The following is a 20,525-nucleotide window of genomic DNA, read 5'->3' on the forward strand; positions in this document are numbered from 1 at the left end:
AAATAATGACCACAACACCTGGGTTTTATTTCCTTTGTTTGAAGCATAAAGTTCTCCGCCACTGCAACAGATTTTCCTCATATGGATTGTGGAGAGATTGTTTTTGAGATCATTGTAGATCCACAATAAAATCTCCAGACAGAATCATGTCTTTTCAACGAAATATGTATTCTCAAATATTGTATTTTCTCTGTTACCATGTGTGCACTGAACTGACATGCCTGATTGTGGATTTTTTATTATTTTATTTATTTATTTATCTAACCTTTATTTAACCAGGTAGGCAAGTTGAGAACAAGTTCTCATTTACAATTGCTACCTGGCCAAGATAAAGCAAAGCAGTTCGACACATTCAACAACACAGAGTTACACATGGAGTAAAACAAACATACAGTCAATAATACAGTAGAAAAATAAGTCTATATACAATGTGAGCAAGTGAGCTGAGATAAGGGAGGTAAAGGCAAAAAAGGCCATGGTGGCGAAGTAAATACAATATAGCAAGTAAAACACTGGAATGGTTGATTTGCAGTGGAAGAATGTGCAAAGTAGAGATCGAAATAATGGGGTGCAAAGGAGCTAAATACATAAATAAATACAGCAGGGAAAGAGGTAGTTGTTTGGGATAAATTATAGATGGGCTATGTACAGGTGCAGTAATCTGTGAGCTGCTTGAAGCTAGTGAGGGAGAAGTGTTTCCAGTTTCAGAGATTTTTGTAGTTTGTTCCAGTCATTGGCAGCAGAGAACTGAAAGGACAGGCGGCCAAAGGAAGAATTGGTACGTGCTACAGGTGGGTGCGTGCTACAGGTGGGTGCTGCTATGGTGACCAGCGAGCTGAGATAAGGGGGGACTTTACCTAGCAGGTTAAACCTGGGACTTTACCTTTTGAAAATAGTTTAAAAAAAAGAGGGATAACAGTTTATTGCTACCACATTTATTTCTCTACTCCTTCATCTGCTTGTGTAGCATGGAGTTTCAAGCATGACTTAGGTGTAGCTACTAACAGAGCTCTTAAAGGGGCAATGTCCTTAAAAGGGCAATAACATACTTTGTAATATAAACAACATAAACATTTGATTATTATTTATATATTCATCTGTATGATAAAATTATGAATAATAACAATCAGGATTTTGTGTCCAATGGGGTAATTGCAGATGTATAAACCCCATGCTTTTTCCTGTGTACATTTTATAGGCACTATGCTTCATCAGTTGGGGTACAGTTGATAATGCTTTTTGCTAATAGCACATCAGTGTAAATAAGTTGGTCTTAAATGCTAGGTCGGGCGTAGCTATGTCCGACTTCGCTATCAGAATTTACACCTGTTGCAACAATCAAACTGAGACTAATGGTTGCTAAGTCTGGCATAAGCAATGCACATTCATACCATCCTTGTGGCATTTCTAAACTTTGCGATGCTGTCACTTCACCCATCACTTTGCAAAGCCCACCACTATGCATGCACGTTTTCTTAACTACAACTGGATGGATCAATAAATAATTACTGGGAGTACGAATATCACTGAATGGCGAAAATATTGGAATAAAGTAGGTTAATGCAATTGAAAGCATGTATCAAATTGTTGCTTACCGAAACTCCCAAAGTAATCCAACTGTCTTAAATCATTTAAAGCAATAGCCGTGTGTGGTCAACTACACTATATACAAAAGTATGTGGACAACCCTTCAAATTAGTGGATTCGGCTATTTCAGCCACACCCGTTGCTGACAGGTGTATTAAATCGAGCACACAACCATGCATTCTCCATAGACAAACATTGGCAGCAGAATGGCCTTACTGAAGAGCTCAGTGACATTCAACGCGGCACCGTCATAGGATGCTACCTTTCCAAGAATTCAGTTCATACATTTTCTTCCCTACTAGAGCTCCCCCGGTCAACTGTAAGTGCTGTTATTGTGAAGTGGAAACATCTATGAGCAACAACAGCTCAGCTGCGAAGTGGTAGGCCACACAAGCTCATAGAACGGGACTACTGAGTGCTGAAGCACGTAGCGCATTAAAATCTGCTGTTTTCGGTTGCAACACTCACTACCAAGTTCCAAACTACTTCTGGAAGCAATGTCAGCACAAGAACTCTTCATCAGAAGCTTCATGAAATGGGTTTCCATGGCCAGGCAGCCACACACATGCCTAAGATCAGCTTGCGCAATGCCAAGAGTCGGCTGGAGTGGTGTACACTGGACTCTGGAGCAGTGGAAACACATTCTCTGGAATGATGAATCACGCTTCACCATCTGGCGGTCCAATGGACAAATCTGGGTTTGGCAGATGCCAGGAGAACGCTACCTGCTCCAATGTATAGTGCCAACTGTAAAGTTTGTGGAGGAGGAATAATGGTCTGGGGAGGTTTTTCATGGTTCGGGCTAGGCCCCTTAGTTCCAGTGGAGGGAGATCTTAATGCTACAGCATACTATGACATTCTAGACGGTTCTGTGCATCCAACTTTATGGCAACAATTTGGGGAAGGCTCTTTTCTGGTTCAGTATAACAATGCCCCCGTGCACAAAGCGAGGTCCATACAGAAATGGTTTGTTGAGATCAGTGTGGAAGAACTTGACTCGTCTGCACAGATCCCTGACCTCAACCCCATCGAACACCTTTGGGATGAATTGGAATGCCGACTGCGAGCCAGGCCTAATCGCCCAACATCAGTGCCCGACTTCACCAATGCTCTTGTGGCTGAATGGAAGCAAGTCCCCACAGCAATGTTCCAACATCTAGTGGAAAGCCTTCCCAGACGTGTGGAGGCTGTTGTAGCATAAAAGGGGGGACCTAAACTCCATATCAATGCCATGATTTTGGAATGAGATGTTTGACGAGCAGGTTTCCACACACTACATGACCAAAAGTATATCATTTCACCACCGTTTTTTTGATTGATTGAGACAAGTGTGGGGACTCATCTTGATATGTCAAATGTTTTTCACTGAATCTCTGCTTGGATATTTGTTTGGTTACAATTAGCTATATTGAGGTGAGTGCTCATGATCATAATCTTTAGTCTACCTTGTTTAGCACTGGTCAGAAGACTTTGCTACAAGTTGATTATTTTGCTCTTCACACGCGTAGTAGCCTTTATTCCAACCAAAAGCCCTTGACTTGTCGGATAATCAATCAATTTGATTTGATTTTACTGAATCTCCGTCTGTAGCATATATGCGGTTATTTTATCTCTGGCTGGTCTAATAAATAGTGGTAGTAGCTAATCTATTTGTTTGCTAATCTATCACTGATCAGAAAAGGGCAGAATGCTATAATGTAGAATAAATCAGGTGTAATTTTTTGCTATCGACTCAAAAACTATGTGGAGGTTGTGAAATATGAACACGAGACTCACATCCTTTTGAAAATATAGATTGCTATTAATTTCTGTGCGTATCATGACGACGATAGTCCCAATTTGAAAACCTACGCCTGCTTTCTACTAGGCGTACAATCTACGCCCAGTCATACCTCTAGACGGGCTTACACCCAGGTGTTGCCACAAGTCAAATTTGTAGGTCCGGCATTGAGTGCATTTTACGTTGGATGTAGAGTTATGACCCACTTACAACCAACTGGTGCAACCGCCCCTTGATAATATACACAATGCTCAAAACATTCAGAACACCTTCCTAATATTGGGTTTTTATCTGGGCTATGAGGGGGTAAGGTGTGGGTCAGGTCGGTCTGTTGCATAAGGGAATTTCCATCGAAAAGGACCCATGAGCACCAACATCTGAAGTTCATAGGAGCATGTCAAATGAAAGCTAAGAGTCTATAGTTTTGAGAAATGGCATAGATACATGTTTCAAACATTTTCCATGTAAAAAAAGTGCCATAAATTGAGACTTTGATTTCTGGATAAACAGATGGAAAAGGGTTCTGAATATATAATAATAATAAATGCCATTTAGTAGGCGCCTTAATCCAAAGCAATTACAGTCATGTGTGCATACATTTTAGAAAACAACTACCAGAAAGTCTTAAGGTATCAGAAATACATCAAATTACAATAATGTTGACTTAAAGACCACTACCAACTAATGTAAACATTTATATTTCATTTTGGAGAAATTGTCTACCTTCTGTAAGTTTACGAAATACTGTCTTGTAATTCCGTGACCAAAAACCCACATATCTTTAAGATATTTTCTAATTTCTCTGCCTCGGGAGGGAGGATAATGGAAGTTCACTGAAGTAACACGTAAAGGCAGACCTACCAGTTAGTTAGTGTTTTTACTGATAACAATTTTGTTTATGAATTATTCAGTGATTAAATCTCGGAATTATGTTACCAATTTGGTAACGGAATTACCCAAAAATCGGTATCAAAAATGAGGAAAATGACATTAATATCCATAATTATACATTACTGTGTAGAACAGATCAGGGACCCAGGGTGTACATCCACTTCACTTACTGTAGTTCATTAACCAAAAGAGATTTTGGGAGCACTTCATTTGAATGGGTCCTTATTACAGTGTAATTACACATGTAATTTCACTAACATGTAGTTAATTATAACTTATTGTTACACTGTAATATCAACATGTAACTGGTGGTAATTGCAGTCTGTTATTACAGAGGTGTAACTAATGCTTGTTACCATGCTTGTTACAAATGGGCAAGTTTCCACTAAATTCACCAATTTAGTCTTTAGTTTCTTCTCAGCGGCATCTGATTCAGTAATGCCTGTCACAAGGTTGTAATCTCTTGTGGACAGATGTGCTGGGTGTCAGAGTTTGCAAAGGTTAGCGGCTCAATAAACTCTAATTACCTACCCGTGAATGCGCACGATTCAAAATTTCCACTCGTTGTTATTAGCACTTGCCCCAAAAGAGTGTAACATCTGGGTTAACTTGGTTGAGTTTACAGATAGAGGTCAACCTCACTGACTGGGGTCTACCATACGGTTGTCATCCCAGTTTAGAATAAAATGATAACTTGTAATTAATGTGTACGTTACCCGTTATGACAACCTGAACCTCCTTGCCATCCAAGTGAGAGGATAAACCCACAAGTATACCACAGAGTACAGTAATATCTGCATAAGTACAATGCAGTTACACATGATTTAGCTACTTAAAATGAAGTGCATCTTGAATGGTACTAACTTGTAATTCATGTGTACTTATATAGCCTGAAAACCTGGCCCTTATTTTAAGGCTTCCGGAAGCGCCATCCAAGTGGGAGGATAAACACTCTAGTACACCAGAGTACATGTAATATCTGTATAAGTACAATGCAATTCATAGGTGTTACACAGGATTTAGCTTGTTAAAATTGAGGATATCTTGAGGGGGTACTTACTTTGAATTAGTATGTACCTACTAAGTACGTTACCTTTTCTGACAATCTAAGCGTCAGCTTCTGAATGCACCGTCCAAGTAAGAAAATAAACACAGTAATATACCACGGAGAACATATCTGTAATATCGGAAAAAGTACAAGATTGTTGCTGGTTACACAGGATTTAGCTATTTTAAAGTAAGTGTAACTTTATAGTGAGCTATGATCAATATCTATATAATTACTTATTTACTTACGAGATAATACAGATTTGTATTGTTAGATTAACATTTGTATTAATTAGATTAAACAAAGATATAGGCCTATAACACAAAAAAAAACTATTCTAGTGGTGACTCAAATCTTTCGCCTAAATTATGGTGAGTAGCCTAGATAGCTAGCTAATTTAGAAATATGGGATTGTCTTTTTCTTCCCTTTTTAACATTACAAGTAACAATGGATAACTCTGTCTCTGACCTCATCTTTTTCTTTTTTGTAAGCATTTTCCCATCCTGGAGTCTGAGACCTTGTGGGAATCTGTGGTAGAGAAGATGAATGTATGACAATTTAGCATAGACACTATTCATTACCCCTAGTTATCATCCTCATGATTTCTGTAGTTTATGCACATAGCTAGCTAGTTCTCACGTTATCCAGCTAGCAACAATAGTGTTTGTGTTGACACAAGTAACTAGCTAACAGACACCATTAGAAAAAGGTTCAGGGAAGAGCCCAGCTAACGTTAGCTAGCTAGTGACTAGCAACCATAGCATATTTGCCAACTTTAGGTAGCTAGCTAGCAAGTCAAGGTTATAAAACTAGCTAGCTAGCATACTAGCTAATCCAACAACAAAAAAACAGATTGCATGGAAAGTCTATTCTTTAACTAACTAGCTAGCCTAGGTGGTAGGCCCAACAAAAACTAGCTAACGTTTGATAGATATCTTGCTGCAGTTAGCTACAAAACGCTAGCTTACTACCTACGCTAAATCGTCAAGGAAGAATTAATGTATCCAAAAAAGCTAAACAAATTGCATGAAAATGTACTTTCTGTCTCGTGTGTTGACATTTGACAAAACACCTTGTTTTTTTAAAGCAATCTTTCATGTCTGGAATTTGCACACTGACCTTCTCGATCCCGTTCTTTACACACTGTTACATGGAGTCAGTTTCAACACTTGGGCATGTTCGAGGTCGCAATTATTCCGAACGTGTTGCGCAGATGGGCAGATCTTGACATGATGCCTTAATTCCTTGGATAAATAAATAATTGCACCAATGCATCCCATCCAAAAGTGAGAATGTTCCAACAGTGAAAACCCTTGCAAGGTTACATGATCGACAGTTTGTCTAATGACATTTTTAAGCGCATTTATAAACCATTATTCAAACAAGCTTCATAGGGTTACAATTTGGCAAGCACGAATGACTCTCTCACAATTTGACCATAACTGTTTATTAATGTGTCTAGAAAAATGTATTTGATGGTTAAAATAACTGACCCATTTTCAAATTAACATTAAATTATTTAACAATTTAAAGTATTTTTATATGTCAACTGTTTGAACCCGTTTTTGCCTGACCTTTATTGCAGAGTTGTCTCAATGAGGTGGTCGGTTTTCAATTGGCTAACGCTGAAATATGGTGCATTGGGATGGTATCGGAAACATTTTTACATTTAACAAGCAGTAATTACAGACTGCAATTATCACCAGTTACATGTTGTTATTACAGTGTAACTGAAGTATTAAACTTAATTACAATACTTGTTACAGTGTATTTACACATGTAATTGCACTGTAATAAAGACCCCTTAAAATAAAGTGTTAGCGAGATTATTTCAAACTCAAGGTGTCACGCCATTCTTTCTTCAGACATCGTTGAATCTTAATTCGGCGCAGATATTTAACAGTTATCTGCCCTGAGGGAAATTTGACCATAATTCCATTACCAAAGTTTGCATCTGCAACTTTATATCACTAAATTAGTTTTTGTAAATTTTTCAGTGGCGATTGTTAAAAGTAGTCCTTGTTCAAAGAGTTTTATGGCTTGTTAAACTTTAAAATCAATGAGAGTTTTTTGGCATACATTTAAAAGTGAAAATACTGGGTCAAAGCGTAATTCCGTTATTGTGGAATTGCCCATAACATGCTCAGACTCATGGGGGAAAGGGTGACAGGAGCGAGGGAATGCCCCAGGGGCGAGGTGTAGACAGACTGTCACACGGGCCTCCCTGGAACACTACAGGCATTAGTCATTAGACAGTGAAAGGCCTGGTCTGGATACCAAGGCTGCAATTCAGAAAATTTAAGTGGGCCAATTAGATAATAACAAAAGAGAAGCATCCAAGTTAGCAGATGACAACCATATAATGTCAAGCTGTGTCTCGAAAGGACTAGAGCACTAATGGTCTGTCACCGTCTATTTTACGGAGCCTAGTGTTTGAAGACAGACTTCTAAGGGAACAGTATCATCACCATGGTGAAAATAAAGTTGTGTGGATACGTGCTCTTCTCTTCTCACGCCTAGGATGGTTTTTAAGTGTCAGGTTGCTACCTTTGATCAACTTAGTGGATTATGTCTAATTAAATCATTTATTTCAAAATGCTATATCCACATTTTTGTTTTTTTCTACAGAAATGATTGTTTATCATATATTTTATTCATAGATTTTAGATGTGTATAAGAATGTGTTCTTTTGCAAAACGCTATATATTCATTGTTTAGCTGGAATTAAGTGTTGGTATCCTGTATATTTTACTGTGATATGTCTTACCCAATTAGCTAAAGATGAATGCACTTACAGTAAGTTGCTCTGGATAAGAGCATCTACTAAATTACTCAAATGTCAAACGTTTTACATACAAATCTCATATTACTGTATTGAATTATAAAAAGTATAATATTTGTCACAAATGTATCATTTGTACTGTTCTCTATAAAACAATTATCAGTGAGTCAGGTGGAGAAGTAGCATTTTGCCCCCCAAAAATACATGATTGTCTCTGTCACGACTTTTACCGAAGTCGGGTCCTCTCCTTGTTCGGGCGGTGTTTGGAGGTCGACGTCACCGGTCTTCTAGCCATCGCCGATTCACTTTCCATTTGTTTGTCTTGTTTTCCCACACACCTGGTTTTCATTACCTCTTACGTGTTGTGTATTTAACCCTCTGTTCCCCCCCATGTCTTTGTGTGGTATTGTTTGTTTGTAAGTGCTTGTGCACATGTTGACTGGTGCACGTTGGGTTTTGTACCCAAGTTGTTATTTTCTTGATGCCATTGGTTTTGAAATTAAACTGCTCCGGCTATTACCTAGTTCTGCTCTCCTGCGTTTGACTTCCCTGTCACCAGTTACGCACCCCTTACATTCTCTGAAATGAAACCTTCAAGTGACAGATTTTAAACAAATACAGTACGTCTGTCATTTAACAGCCCCATGCCATAATTAGATAGTGAAAAAGCACACCAATCTATTTAAGAATGTCTTTAAAACAAAAAAGCTAATATACCAACATTTCTGAAAATTGATATATAGCATTTTGAAATGAAACTCTTCAATTGTAGGCAACAGCTAGTTACGCTAATAGTGTAATGGTTTTCCTCCTCTTCGTCTGAAGAGGAGGAAATCACCCACAAACACACAGTGAAACCCAGGCTACCTAAGTATGATTCTCAATCAGAGACAACTAATGACACCTGCCTCTGATTGAGAACCATACTAGGCCGAAACATAGAAATTCCCAACACCAAGAAAAACAAACATAGACAACCCACCCAACTCACGCCCTGACCATACTAAATAAATACAAAACAAAGGAAATTTAGGTCAGAACGTGACAAATAGAATATTTATCTGTAGACATTTCTCATGATGTTGTGTTTGTCTTTCTTGGTTTTCAGATTTGGATACGCATCTGTGTCCATTTATTGGTGTGCACCACATTTGGAGTTCACTCAAGTGAATTTGGAGATGCTGTAACAGATGACATCACAAGCATTTCACTATTGGTAAGGTCCTCGGAAGTACTTACTACTTCAAGCCACCAAAACTGCAAATTAAAGCTCTTTGGCTAATGCTCTTATTGCATTTAGCTGTCTCGATCCAGTTACTGCCAGTATGTAGTTTTATTCTCAACCAGGGATACTTTCGAAATCAACCATTAGGCTTATGCGTAACATTGTTGCAATGCCAGTTGCACACAATTCATTTGAACTTTATACTTTGATACATTGATCCATTTAGATTCAGTCATTGTTTCCTAATACCACTTATTATCCTAATGCGTATTGTAATGCAGTTGGACTTCCTGCATTAGCATTAGTGTTGTCACAATACCGGAATTTTTACTTCGATACCGATACCACGTTTAATATTGCGATACTCGATACCATCATGATACCACGGCAAAACAGGCGTATTAGCCAAAGTCACAGAATGGCACTTGATCCAGACAGATACATTCCGCTACTGCTCTCTTCAATAGTTGGGAATCTTTTGAGTTCAATATCATTACATTTTAAATTTGATGTAGACATGTTTCAGGGCCAGCTATGTTTGCATTAATGAATAAATTATAGAATTAATTTGGCTTGTTTTTTACCAATCTAACTAAATAACATAATGGGAATCATTTGTTTGAATAGTAAATCTTTATTGATAAACTGGGAAATCAAGATGTAGTTTAGGCGGTCTATCCACAATACATATATATACAATATATATTCAATAGGATATATGCATATTGTACATGCATTGAGTTTTGAGCTTGTTTTCGTTGCTTTCATATGGCTACAGATAACAGACAATCTGTTTCCCTTCCATTTGAGACTTATTTTATTGTACCGATCAACAAAATGTTCATAGAAGTAGCAATCTCTTTTATAAATGTGCCTGCTGTCTCTTTAAACCCAGTAATGACGTCATTCATGATGAGTCACACGCCCACACAGTCAGTTTAGTTCGGTGAGGAAGAGACGTGACAGACGAAGGGGGAAAGTATCTTTGGATGGAGATGATTAAGTGAATTAATAAAGTTTTTGGTGACAGTTAGCTTTGAAATCATCATATTTTGCATCACAAACAAAGTACTATGATGATTTCAGCGTCATCTGTAAGCTAGCAAGGAAAGTTAGCCTACAAAGCTGGAAGCTACCGGTATCATCTGGTATTGTAAGGTTTTCTAGCCTGTATGAACATTGTTTTACAATAAGTAATTAACCGTATCAACATTTCAACATGCCTTGTTGCATTATTAAAGTGTGTTAACTTTTGTGCAGCATGAGTGGGGAGTCAACATGTTGCATGAATGGTGCGCTCGTGCTAAGGGGAGATCGGCTGCACTGACAGGCAGACTTGATCCTCTCAATCAGTATACGACATGAGACACATTTGAGAAAAGTGACGACAGTAACAGTTTTTCATGTTCAGTATCAAAAAAGTAGATGTTTTGATATACTGTGCAACACTAATTTGCATTAATGTAAATCAGTAGTTTGGTAAAAAACATTTCTGGTAAAATGTTTTGATATTGTCTGTTTTTGAACAGAAACAAAATATACCTAAAGATTACAAGATTCCTGTGACATATATTCCAAAAGAAGTGGTAAGATTTTGTTTTCTTCTCAATAGCATGATTACACTATTATTATAACTTCAAATGTTTGTATTTCCTAGAAAATATAATTCAATGTCTGTGATGCCTGACTTTTTTAGAGGTTGGACTATAATTTTTAAATGTCAAAACTGTCCAGTAGCCATGATTCTTATGTCCTGATTATTGTTTTCTTTTTCAGGGTGGAATGTGTTGGGTCACGCTAAATGTTTTCCACTTGGAACTCAGTTTACGGGGATTAGCAGACAAGTTTGGAAACATTTCATCCAACAAATATAATATCAGCATATTGATCGAAATGCTGAAAGAGACGCGATATCACATGAAGAACTTGGTACGTTTGGTGCTTTGGTTCTAATACTAATAATGTAACTGCGATAGCTACTATGACAGGTTTATTTTGACGAGGACACATGTTTATGGCTATTCAAAAATGCACATTTGAAGTGCATTACTGTACATATAATATTTATGATACCAATATGTCATTACCAATTACAATTATTGCAATAAGCATACCACCCATAGTGCAATGGGTTAGTTGAACGCGTCAACTGCTTCAAAACATTGAAGACTGAATTGGCTAAGGACTTGTTGGATAGAGGCTTTGACTGGGATGACTACCTAGCTGCTTCTAGTGGAGCTGGCCAATAACACATACATTCATGCAATTCTTTCTGGCCCATTGACATGAAATAGAGAAATACAAGAGACTAGAATACATTAATACACAAGTTTACAAAAGTTCTTAGCACAAATATCCCAGTGACCACATCAGCTCACATCTGAGTTGTCAGCAATAATGTCTTATGAGGACTGGGTCATCTGTCAGGTAGATCAGGTATTCACAAAGGGACCTGGGGATCTCTTGTAGTCTCATGAGAGTGAAGAAATATGTTCGTAATGCAGATGTAATAAATTGTTAAAGCATATTACTCATATTAACTTCGCTCATAATCCAATAGGGATAGTTAAGTCCCCCTTGTCCTATATGTCTTAATTTTGGGCTCAAACATCTCTGCCCAGCTGTGTTCTTTGAAATATTTGCTGCATCGCTAAATGAGAGCACCATTGGGAGGGGGAAAGTTAAAGCTAACATGCTTATGTTTTGAATTTCACATCATTGAGATTATTTTTTCCTTTTCTTATCCATAGGAGGTGATCACGTCTGATTTTGAGTGCCACTATAGAGACGAGAAATGGCAGACAGGACACTATTTTCAGTTTGTTGAAGATTTTCTAAACACGGCCCGTTGGAATAGAGATTCGCCAGAAGAATGCGATCCACCTCCCTGTCCAACAACAACAAAGGCATCAGCAACTACAATAACAACACAATACCCCACATCAGGTAAATGTTGAAGTGTTTTTTTAAGTGTAAATGTTATCTTCCATCATTGTTGCATTCGCTCATATTCAGATAGTGGTCAATGCTGATATGGTCATAGGAGTCAGCTCTGTTTTTTGTTAAGTCGTCTAAAATATAATGTGGTGGTTATCATATGCCAGAATTAAAAATGACTATTTGTCTTCTTTGGTGGATGGGCACCAGTACCTCTCCATTAACCCTCCTGCTGTGTTCCTGTCGATTTTGACCGATTTACAAGTTCTCTCTGATCAAAAAATGTTTTTGTGGCCTTGCTCACAATTCATTCTGTGGCAGCACAATGGCCAAACGATATACTGTATGTGAGGCTTTTGATAATATCTTTGATCATGACACTGGTGAGGAGGAGAGAGTCCTTGTTAAACTTTGACACAAAGTCTGCGATAAATAGCACAATATGTTTCATCTAAGTATTTGTTATTGTCAAACTAATCGATACATTATGCTTTTTTAAACTCATGAACGAGTTGTATGAGCTCAGATCATTGAGGCCTACAGTTCAAAACTTGTAGTGTTCATAAGAACTTAAGTTGATAAAAAGATCTAACACAACATTAGGTGATTATGTATCATCTCACAGACATAATTCAAACGGTTTTAGAAACTTCAGTGTTTTCTATCCAAATCTACTAATAATATGCATATATTAGCAACTGGGCCTGAGTAGCAGGCAGTTTACTCTGAGCACCTTATTCATCCAAGCTACTCAATACCCCCCAGTCCCAAAGAAGTTAAATAAAGGTGAAATAAAAAATATATATATATTACAATTATTTGCCAGCTTTCAAATACAAATGGTTTGAATGGTCTGATTTCATATGATTCCTTTGCTTGCACCTTTTCGATAACATTTCTGTCCCTACAGGGAAAGAGCCTCTGAGATTCCTGCCAGAAGTAGTGGAGAGAAGCCTCCTGTCACTACTTGTAATTCCTATTGCGGCCATCGTATTTCTGTTTGTGTGGAAGGTGAGCTGTTCTTTGACACTAAGGACCTGCAACTTAGAACCTGACTGTTGGCAATTGTCAATCTCTTTGATTGCAAGTACATTTTTTTGGTCTTTGATGGTTGTTTTGTCTGTGACTGTGGGTGTTTCTGTCCCCGTAACTTTCCCAGTAACTGCTACTTTGACTTCTCTTTTGTATTTTTGTTAGGGAATTTTACTTTGTTTGTGTTTGTGGGTTAACATGGTGTTTTAAGGTCCAACGCAGCCTTTTTAAAATATGAAATCATTTCTGGGTAACAATTAAATACGTTACTGTGATTGTTTTAAATGAAAATGGTAACAAATAAACAAAAATGGTTTTTTAGCAAAGAGTAATTTCTCAAGCAAGAATTTAGCTAGGACTGTCTGGGAGTGGTCTGGGTGGGGAGGGGAAAACTATATGTTGTTGGCAGAGAGGTTTGGAACTCTTTCTTATCATTTTATTAACTAATTTAAAGCATGGCGATGTCACCAGGCAGGCCAAAACTACATCCCACCATAACAAGTAGACATTTCAGGTGGTCTTTTCAAACAACTATCATAATTTTCACAATTGCACAGTATTATTCCAATCTCAGTGTGGAAATACATATAAGGTACAACACGGGAAATTAAGTTTTTGAATGCACTGGGCATTTAACAAAGTATTACTCTTATCTAACAGGTGAAATCCAGGAGCAACCAACATCAATCAGATGAACTGAAATCAGTGGAAGGAGGCCTCTTCACAGGAACAGAAGAGAGTTTGGCACCTCCACTAGATGACATTTCTGAAAAGTAAAGACATTCACTCATCTTTTTAATTGAATCTATCAATTCACTGATCTTAATATCTGACAGGTTTGCGTGTGCCAAAATAATTGAGTCGTTTTGTGGTGAGGTAAATTTGTATCTAGATATGTCAATAGATTTATGCTACATGTTTTGTCCATTACAGGAACAGATTGAACATCATCGAGGCAGTGTAATTGTTCAAGCCTTGGAAATTGGTGAGATTTTTCATATCAATGTGACCTCAGAGATGGAAAACCATCTTTGACAACAGAGTATGGAACTAGGATAATTATTCTTAGCTCGCTGTATGTAAAGATTAACACTAATTTACTATACATCCACTTCTTTCTCTCTCTCTTAGGTGTACAGAGGAGTCATCTAAGAAAGAACGAGCAAACATAAAACTACATTTCTTACGGTGAAAGACTTACTTCTTTCCTGTCCAGAAACTGACAGTCTTCTCATACCAGAACCAGATAATGGCACACAAAAATGTGCTGTCACTCCTGCAATAAGCTGGGAGTTGTTATTGCGAGAGTATATTAACCTGTCATCTATTATCAAATTTCATCAAATGAAGCTGAAAAGGAGAGTGTGATTCTCATGGAAACATCTGGAGATTCCAATAACACAGTGAACTTCACGGGACAATGTTGGTTTCACAAGCACTCCCCCGTTTGCACTTTTTGTAGGTTTGGCTGGAGCATGGACACTGGTTCTACTCAAGAACGCAGCATAGAACACACCTATACATGGCTTTCTTTCATTAGGACTGAAGCATAAATGACTACCTCTAGTCGCCCTGCCCTCACTTTCCTCAACTTCTTCTCAGCAGCATTCCACTCCACTTCCTTCTCCATCTTGGTTTCCATTGGACGTTCCCTGAGAATCTATTTTGAAATGAGTTATCTAGAAATATTCTCAGATTTAACCATCTGTTTTATTTGATGTTTTTTGCTATGGACGTACGGAAGGGATGAGGTTGTGTGATGTATTTATTTATTTGCTTACTCGGAATGCTGACAGCATAATATTGCTGCAGTTGGAGAAAGAAACTGTCAGTGATTCAGCTCATCTATAGAAATACTAAATGAGCAGGAAAAGGTCTACGAGGGTGGTTTATAAAGACAACATAACTCATTATTCTGCAATGCATAAAGCCTCCTTAAACCGCACACTGGAATCTATAAACACATGCGTTATCTATATTAAGACAGCCATAGAATGATGTATGTATGATGGTGTTGTTAATTGCTTATGAATGGATTGTTTGAAAGGCTTTTGTTGGAGTTGTAAATGTAACAAAAAATGTGCTACTTTGACTAACTTTCATTTATCCCATTATATACAGTAAAAAAATGATTGTCCCTATAGCAATCAATGGTAGATCAAGGGTAAATCTTCCATATCCATATTGATTTAGATCAGACATTGAGGATCTGATAACTGATAATAAGGTTTTTCTATGCCCTCAACGCACAAGAAAGAGGTGGTCTAGCCTCAAGTAAACCAGTTTTGCATCAGATTCTGCAATTACATTATAACTCCGCTCTGGTATATTGCATCCTCACCACCCATAAGGTATATTATGTATGTTGCATGTACACAGCTGTACAGTTTAACAATGTGTTAAAGTGGTTCAAAGATATGAATTGAAATTGAGCCAAGAAACATTTTTACTTGAACAGTATACTTGTCACTCCAGTAACCAAGTACCCTAATGAAATGTGTTGCAAATAACCTTCAATAACCTATACCAGAAAGTGAGCTAAAATGTTTATTTCTGAGGTAACAATATTAGAAAATCTTCTTAACACGCACGCCAAAAGCCAGAATATATCAAAGTTTGTAGAGGACCAGACTCTAAAATTCACCATTATTGAGAAAGGTGATATGATCTGTGAGGACAGTGTCTTGCAGTTTATCCACTGTCTATCAAAATGGTGTGGTACTCTTGTTGTACTCAGCAACTCAGGCTACGATATTGCAGCCTAATTATGAAGATTAGTCTGATAGAAGTCGGGTCCGCAGTCATGGCCATCATTCTATTATACCCTAAATGTTTTGTATGACATTTCACCAACTCACCAGGAGACTACTAAGAATTGAGACAAACCGTTGAAAAAAAGAGCAACATGGAAGAGAACCTGAGACCAAGAACCCGTCTCATTGATAGGTGTTGGTTGTCTCTGTGACCATGAACCAATGGTATAGAAAGTGCTAGAAAGTGTTGTGGACTCTCTAGGTATGAGAGTGTTGAATCATTGCCCAACTGGTTGTAATGATCTCACACCAATGGAAACAACTTGGGTTGTCATTGTGGCCCTTATATGTTAACCCATTACCCTCATTTCAATACACTATTTTGATACTATCCAAAGAAATGGACCCTAAGCCTAAGTGTAAACCATATTAAATATCAGGACACAGTCAGAGCAATAACCCTCCTTCATTTGAACACTTATACTCCACAACACCGGGCTCTTATAACGCAATTCTACACTAAATAACATGTGACAGAAAAATGCATTAAACTCCAGTTTAATTTAGAAAATCCTGCCTGCATGTAATGTTTTAGCTGTTGTACTCTTTTTATAGGAAACGGTTCAAATGGTAAAACCTGTTTATTTCACCAAGTGTATTTGGGACATTTTCCTCTTGCACTTTTCTGTTAGTGTTTTTATCATGCAAAATGGAGAGTAGGTAAAAATCGAATAAAAAACACATTGGTGTTCATAAAGTGACAGTTTCAGCATGAGCAGCTGAAAATGCTTGGTGTGAGTAAGTGTTGTTTTGTTAAAATATACAAGAGTATTATTTTTCATATCCCCCTTGATACAATAAAAAAACGTAAAAAATTGCCACAACAAAACATTCATGTAAGCTTTTAAAGAGTTATCTTCAGAAGGTTTACAGGTGTTTTACATGTTGTATGAATATTGCGATGAGTTGAAACGTGGTTTAAGCTGTGAACAGAAATGTGGTGGAATCACCTATGTTCTTGTCCGTCTTAGAGCCTATGAACACAGAGCTATAGGTCTGCGTCCCAATTGGCACCCTATTCCCTATGTACAGTGCATTCGGAAAGTATTCAGACCCCTTGACTTTTCCACATTTTGTTACATTACAGCCTTATTTTAAAATTAATTAAATAGATTTTTCCCCTTATCAATCGACACACAATACCCCATAATGACAAAGCAAAAACAGATTTTTATACAAAATGCATACAAAAAACCAGACATAACATTTATATAAGTATTGACCCTTTACTCAGTACTTTGTTGAAGCACCTTTGGCAGCGATTACAGCCTTGAGTCTTCTTGGGTATGACTCTTCAAGCTTGGCATACCTGTATTTTCGAGTTTCTCATATTCTTCTCTGCAGATCCTATCAAGCTCTGTCAGGTTGGATTGGGAGCGTCGCTGCACAGCTTTTTTCAGGTCTCTCCAGAGATGTTAGATCGGGTTCAAGTCCGAGTTCCGGTATGAAGTCCTGCGCAATCTGGAGCAGGTTTTCATCAAGGATCTCTCTGTACTTTGCCTTTCCCTTGATCCTGACTAGGCTCCCAGTCCCTGCCACTGAAAAACATCGCCACAGCATGCTGCTGCCACCACTATGCCTTACTGTAGAGATGGTACCAGGCTTCTTCCAGACGTGACCCTTGGCATTCAGGCCAAAGAGTTCAATCTTGCTTTCATCAGACCAGATAATCTTGTTTCTCATGGTCAGAGTCCTTTAGGTGCCTCTCAGCCAGCTCCAAGCGGCCTGTCGTGTGCCTTTTACTGAGAAGTGGCTTCCGTCTGGCCACTCGACCATAAAGGCCTGATTGGTGGAGTGCTGCAGAGATGGTTGTCCTTCTGAAAGGTTCACCCATCTACACAGATGAACTCTGGAGCTCTGTCAGAGTGACCATCGGGTTCTTGGTCACCTCCCTTACCAAAGCCCTTCTCCCCCGATTGCTCAGTTTGACTCTAGGAAGAGTCTTGGTGGCTCCAAGCTTCTTCCATTTAAGAATGATGGAGGCCACTGTGTTCTTGGGGACCTGCAATGCTGCAGAAATGTTTTGGTACCCTTCCCCAGATCTGTGCCTCGACACAATCCTATCTCGGCGCTCTACGGACAATTTCTTCGACCCGATTGCTTTGTTCTTGCTCTGACATGCACTGTCAACTGTGAGGCCTTTCTAAATCATGTCTAATCAATTGAATTTATCACAGGTGGACTCCAATCAAGTTGTAGAAACGATGGTCAATGGAAGCAGGATGCACCTGAGCTCAATTTCAAGTTTCATAGCAAATATTTAAAAAATGTTTATACATTTGCTAACATTTCTAAAATGCTGTTTTCACTTTGTCATTATGGGGTATTGTGTGTAGATTGTTGGTGGGAGAAAAAAAATCTGCCAATTTAGAGTAACAAAATGTCAAAGTCAAGGGGTCTGAATACACTGTAGTTCACTATATAGGGAATAGGGTGCTATTTTGGATGTCTTTCCACGGAGCCTCAACAGCCCTGCAGTCCATAGTGAAGAGAGCAAGAGTGAGCAGCATACCACCATGCATCCCACTGCTGGCTTGCCTGTTAAACTAAGCAGAGTTGGTCTTGGATGTGAGACCAGATGCTGCTGGATGTGGTGGTGGAGAGGCTAGTAGGTGGTCAAATCAAATCAAAGTTTATTTGTCACGTGCGCCGAATACAACAGGTGTAGACCTTACAGTGAAATGCTTACTTACAGGCTCTAACCAATAGTGCAAAAAAGGTGTTAGGTGAACAGTAGGTAAGTAAAGGTACTCTTTCCTCTGGACTAAAAAATATCTCAATGGGGCAGTGATTGGCGACATTTCCCTGTGTAGGTTGCCGTCTTTCGGATGGGATGTTAAAGGAGTGTCCTGACTCTCTGTGGTTACTAAAGATCCCATGGGACTTATCGTAAGAGTAGAGGTGTTAATCCTGGTGTCCTGGCTAAAGTCCCAATCTGGTCCTCATACCATCATCCCCAGCTTCCAATTGGCTCATTCCTCTCCCTTGTAACCATTCCCCAGGTCGTTGCTCTAAATGAGAATGTGTTCTCAGTCAATTTACCTGGTAAAATAACGGTAAAATTAAAGAGCCTTAAATATGTTATGGTATCAGTTCTGATATGTTCTTTAGCTTATTTTGGTTGAAAATATAGCTGTGCCCTGAACAGTGGTGTTTAGCTTAGTCTCCCACCATCAAAATATAATTCCATATTTCTAATGTTAGAATTTTAATTGAGGAATTCTGTGTCAATGTGTTCCAGGAAGTAAGTCTGGGTGCCAAAAGAAAACGTAATTGTGACCCAGGTGAAAGCTGGGCAACACTCTGTTTACTGTATTATTGTATAAATGAAAACAGACATATATATATATATATATATATATATATATATGATGATATGAATAAAGTACACTTATCCAAATATGCAGTGTTGCTGAGTTGTATTTGCTGATCATTATATAAATGTTGATATAAAGAAATGCAGTATACCTTGTAGAGCACACATATATAGTACCAGTCAAAAGTTGACACACCTACTCATTCAAGGGTTTTTCTTTATTTTGACTATTTTCTACATTGTAGAATAATAGTGAAGACATCAAAACTATGAAATAACACATCTCTCCTGACTTCACTCCTTCTAAAGATGTATTCAAATAAACAACTACTCATTTTATGGATTTTATCATCTAAATAACAGGATCTGATCTCATATCATTGTTACCGTCATGAGTAAATAAAGAGCCAACAAACATGTTGAATATGTCAGTGTGAATACAGCATTGTGTTGCTGTGAATATACATACAGTACAGAACTGTAACATTTCTGACAATGACTATCGAAGAAAGGACTGACCTAAACTGCAGCGACTTATCGACCTCAACTAAGGTAAACCCAAGGGTATGGTCATGGGTCAGGTGGCTGACTAATGGCTAATTTCTCCATCCTCTGAGATCCATATGTCCTGCATGCTTTTTGTCGCACCACAATATTTGATATGGCTGTGAATTCACAATATGTCATAGAGTGCCCTCTGTAATTATTGGGACAGTGAAGCATTTTCCTTCTTTTGGCTCTATACTCAGTCATTTGAGTATATTTTCATCCATATCAGATGAGTATTTTGTGTAGATCATTGACAAAAAATGAAAATTAAATCCATTTGAATCTCACTTTAACACAAATAAGTGGAAAACGTCAAGGGTTGTGAGTACTTTCGGAAGGCACTGTAGTTATTTATTAACCAATGTCAGTCCATGCTATGAAACGGCTACGACCACAACCAACATTGTGTTAGGCCTTTTGTGTACCTTGTAGATATGAGCAGGATATGTACAGTACTGTACATCCTTGTAGCTTTAGCTACTGCTATGAAGCATATATGACTCAGGCATGTGTGGGAAACAGGGCCGTGCACAGACCTTTCAGGGGGCAGGTGTTCAAAATATA

General features: G+C 38.1%; 1 protein-coding gene across 1 annotated transcript in view; it reads left to right on the forward strand.

Moving 5' to 3' along the window:
• The window catches only part of LOC115109669 (kit ligand), a 42,269-nt gene extending 23,573 nt beyond the window's left edge, over nt 1–18,696 (forward strand). Inside the window, exons 2-9 of the mRNA XM_029634870.2 lie at nt 9,198–9,305; nt 10,844–10,900; nt 11,091–11,243; nt 12,065–12,260; nt 13,162–13,262; nt 13,944–14,056; nt 14,217–14,268; nt 14,415–18,696. Of these exons, the coding sequence (XP_029490730.1) occupies nt 9,198–9,305; nt 10,844–10,900; nt 11,091–11,243; nt 12,065–12,260; nt 13,162–13,262; nt 13,944–14,056; nt 14,217–14,247 (759 nt within the window). The 3' untranslated portion in view covers nt 14,248–14,268; nt 14,415–18,696. The remainder of the gene's footprint in view (nt 1–9,197; nt 9,306–10,843; nt 10,901–11,090; nt 11,244–12,064; nt 12,261–13,161; nt 13,263–13,943; nt 14,057–14,216; nt 14,269–14,414) is intronic.
• Nucleotides 18,697–20,525: the final 1,829 nt, after the last annotated feature.

This window comes from Oncorhynchus nerka, linkage group LG25 (assembly GCF_034236695.1).
Source record: "Oncorhynchus nerka isolate Pitt River linkage group LG25, Oner_Uvic_2.0, whole genome shotgun sequence".
NCBI lineage: Eukaryota > Metazoa > Chordata > Actinopteri > Salmoniformes > Salmonidae > Oncorhynchus > Oncorhynchus nerka.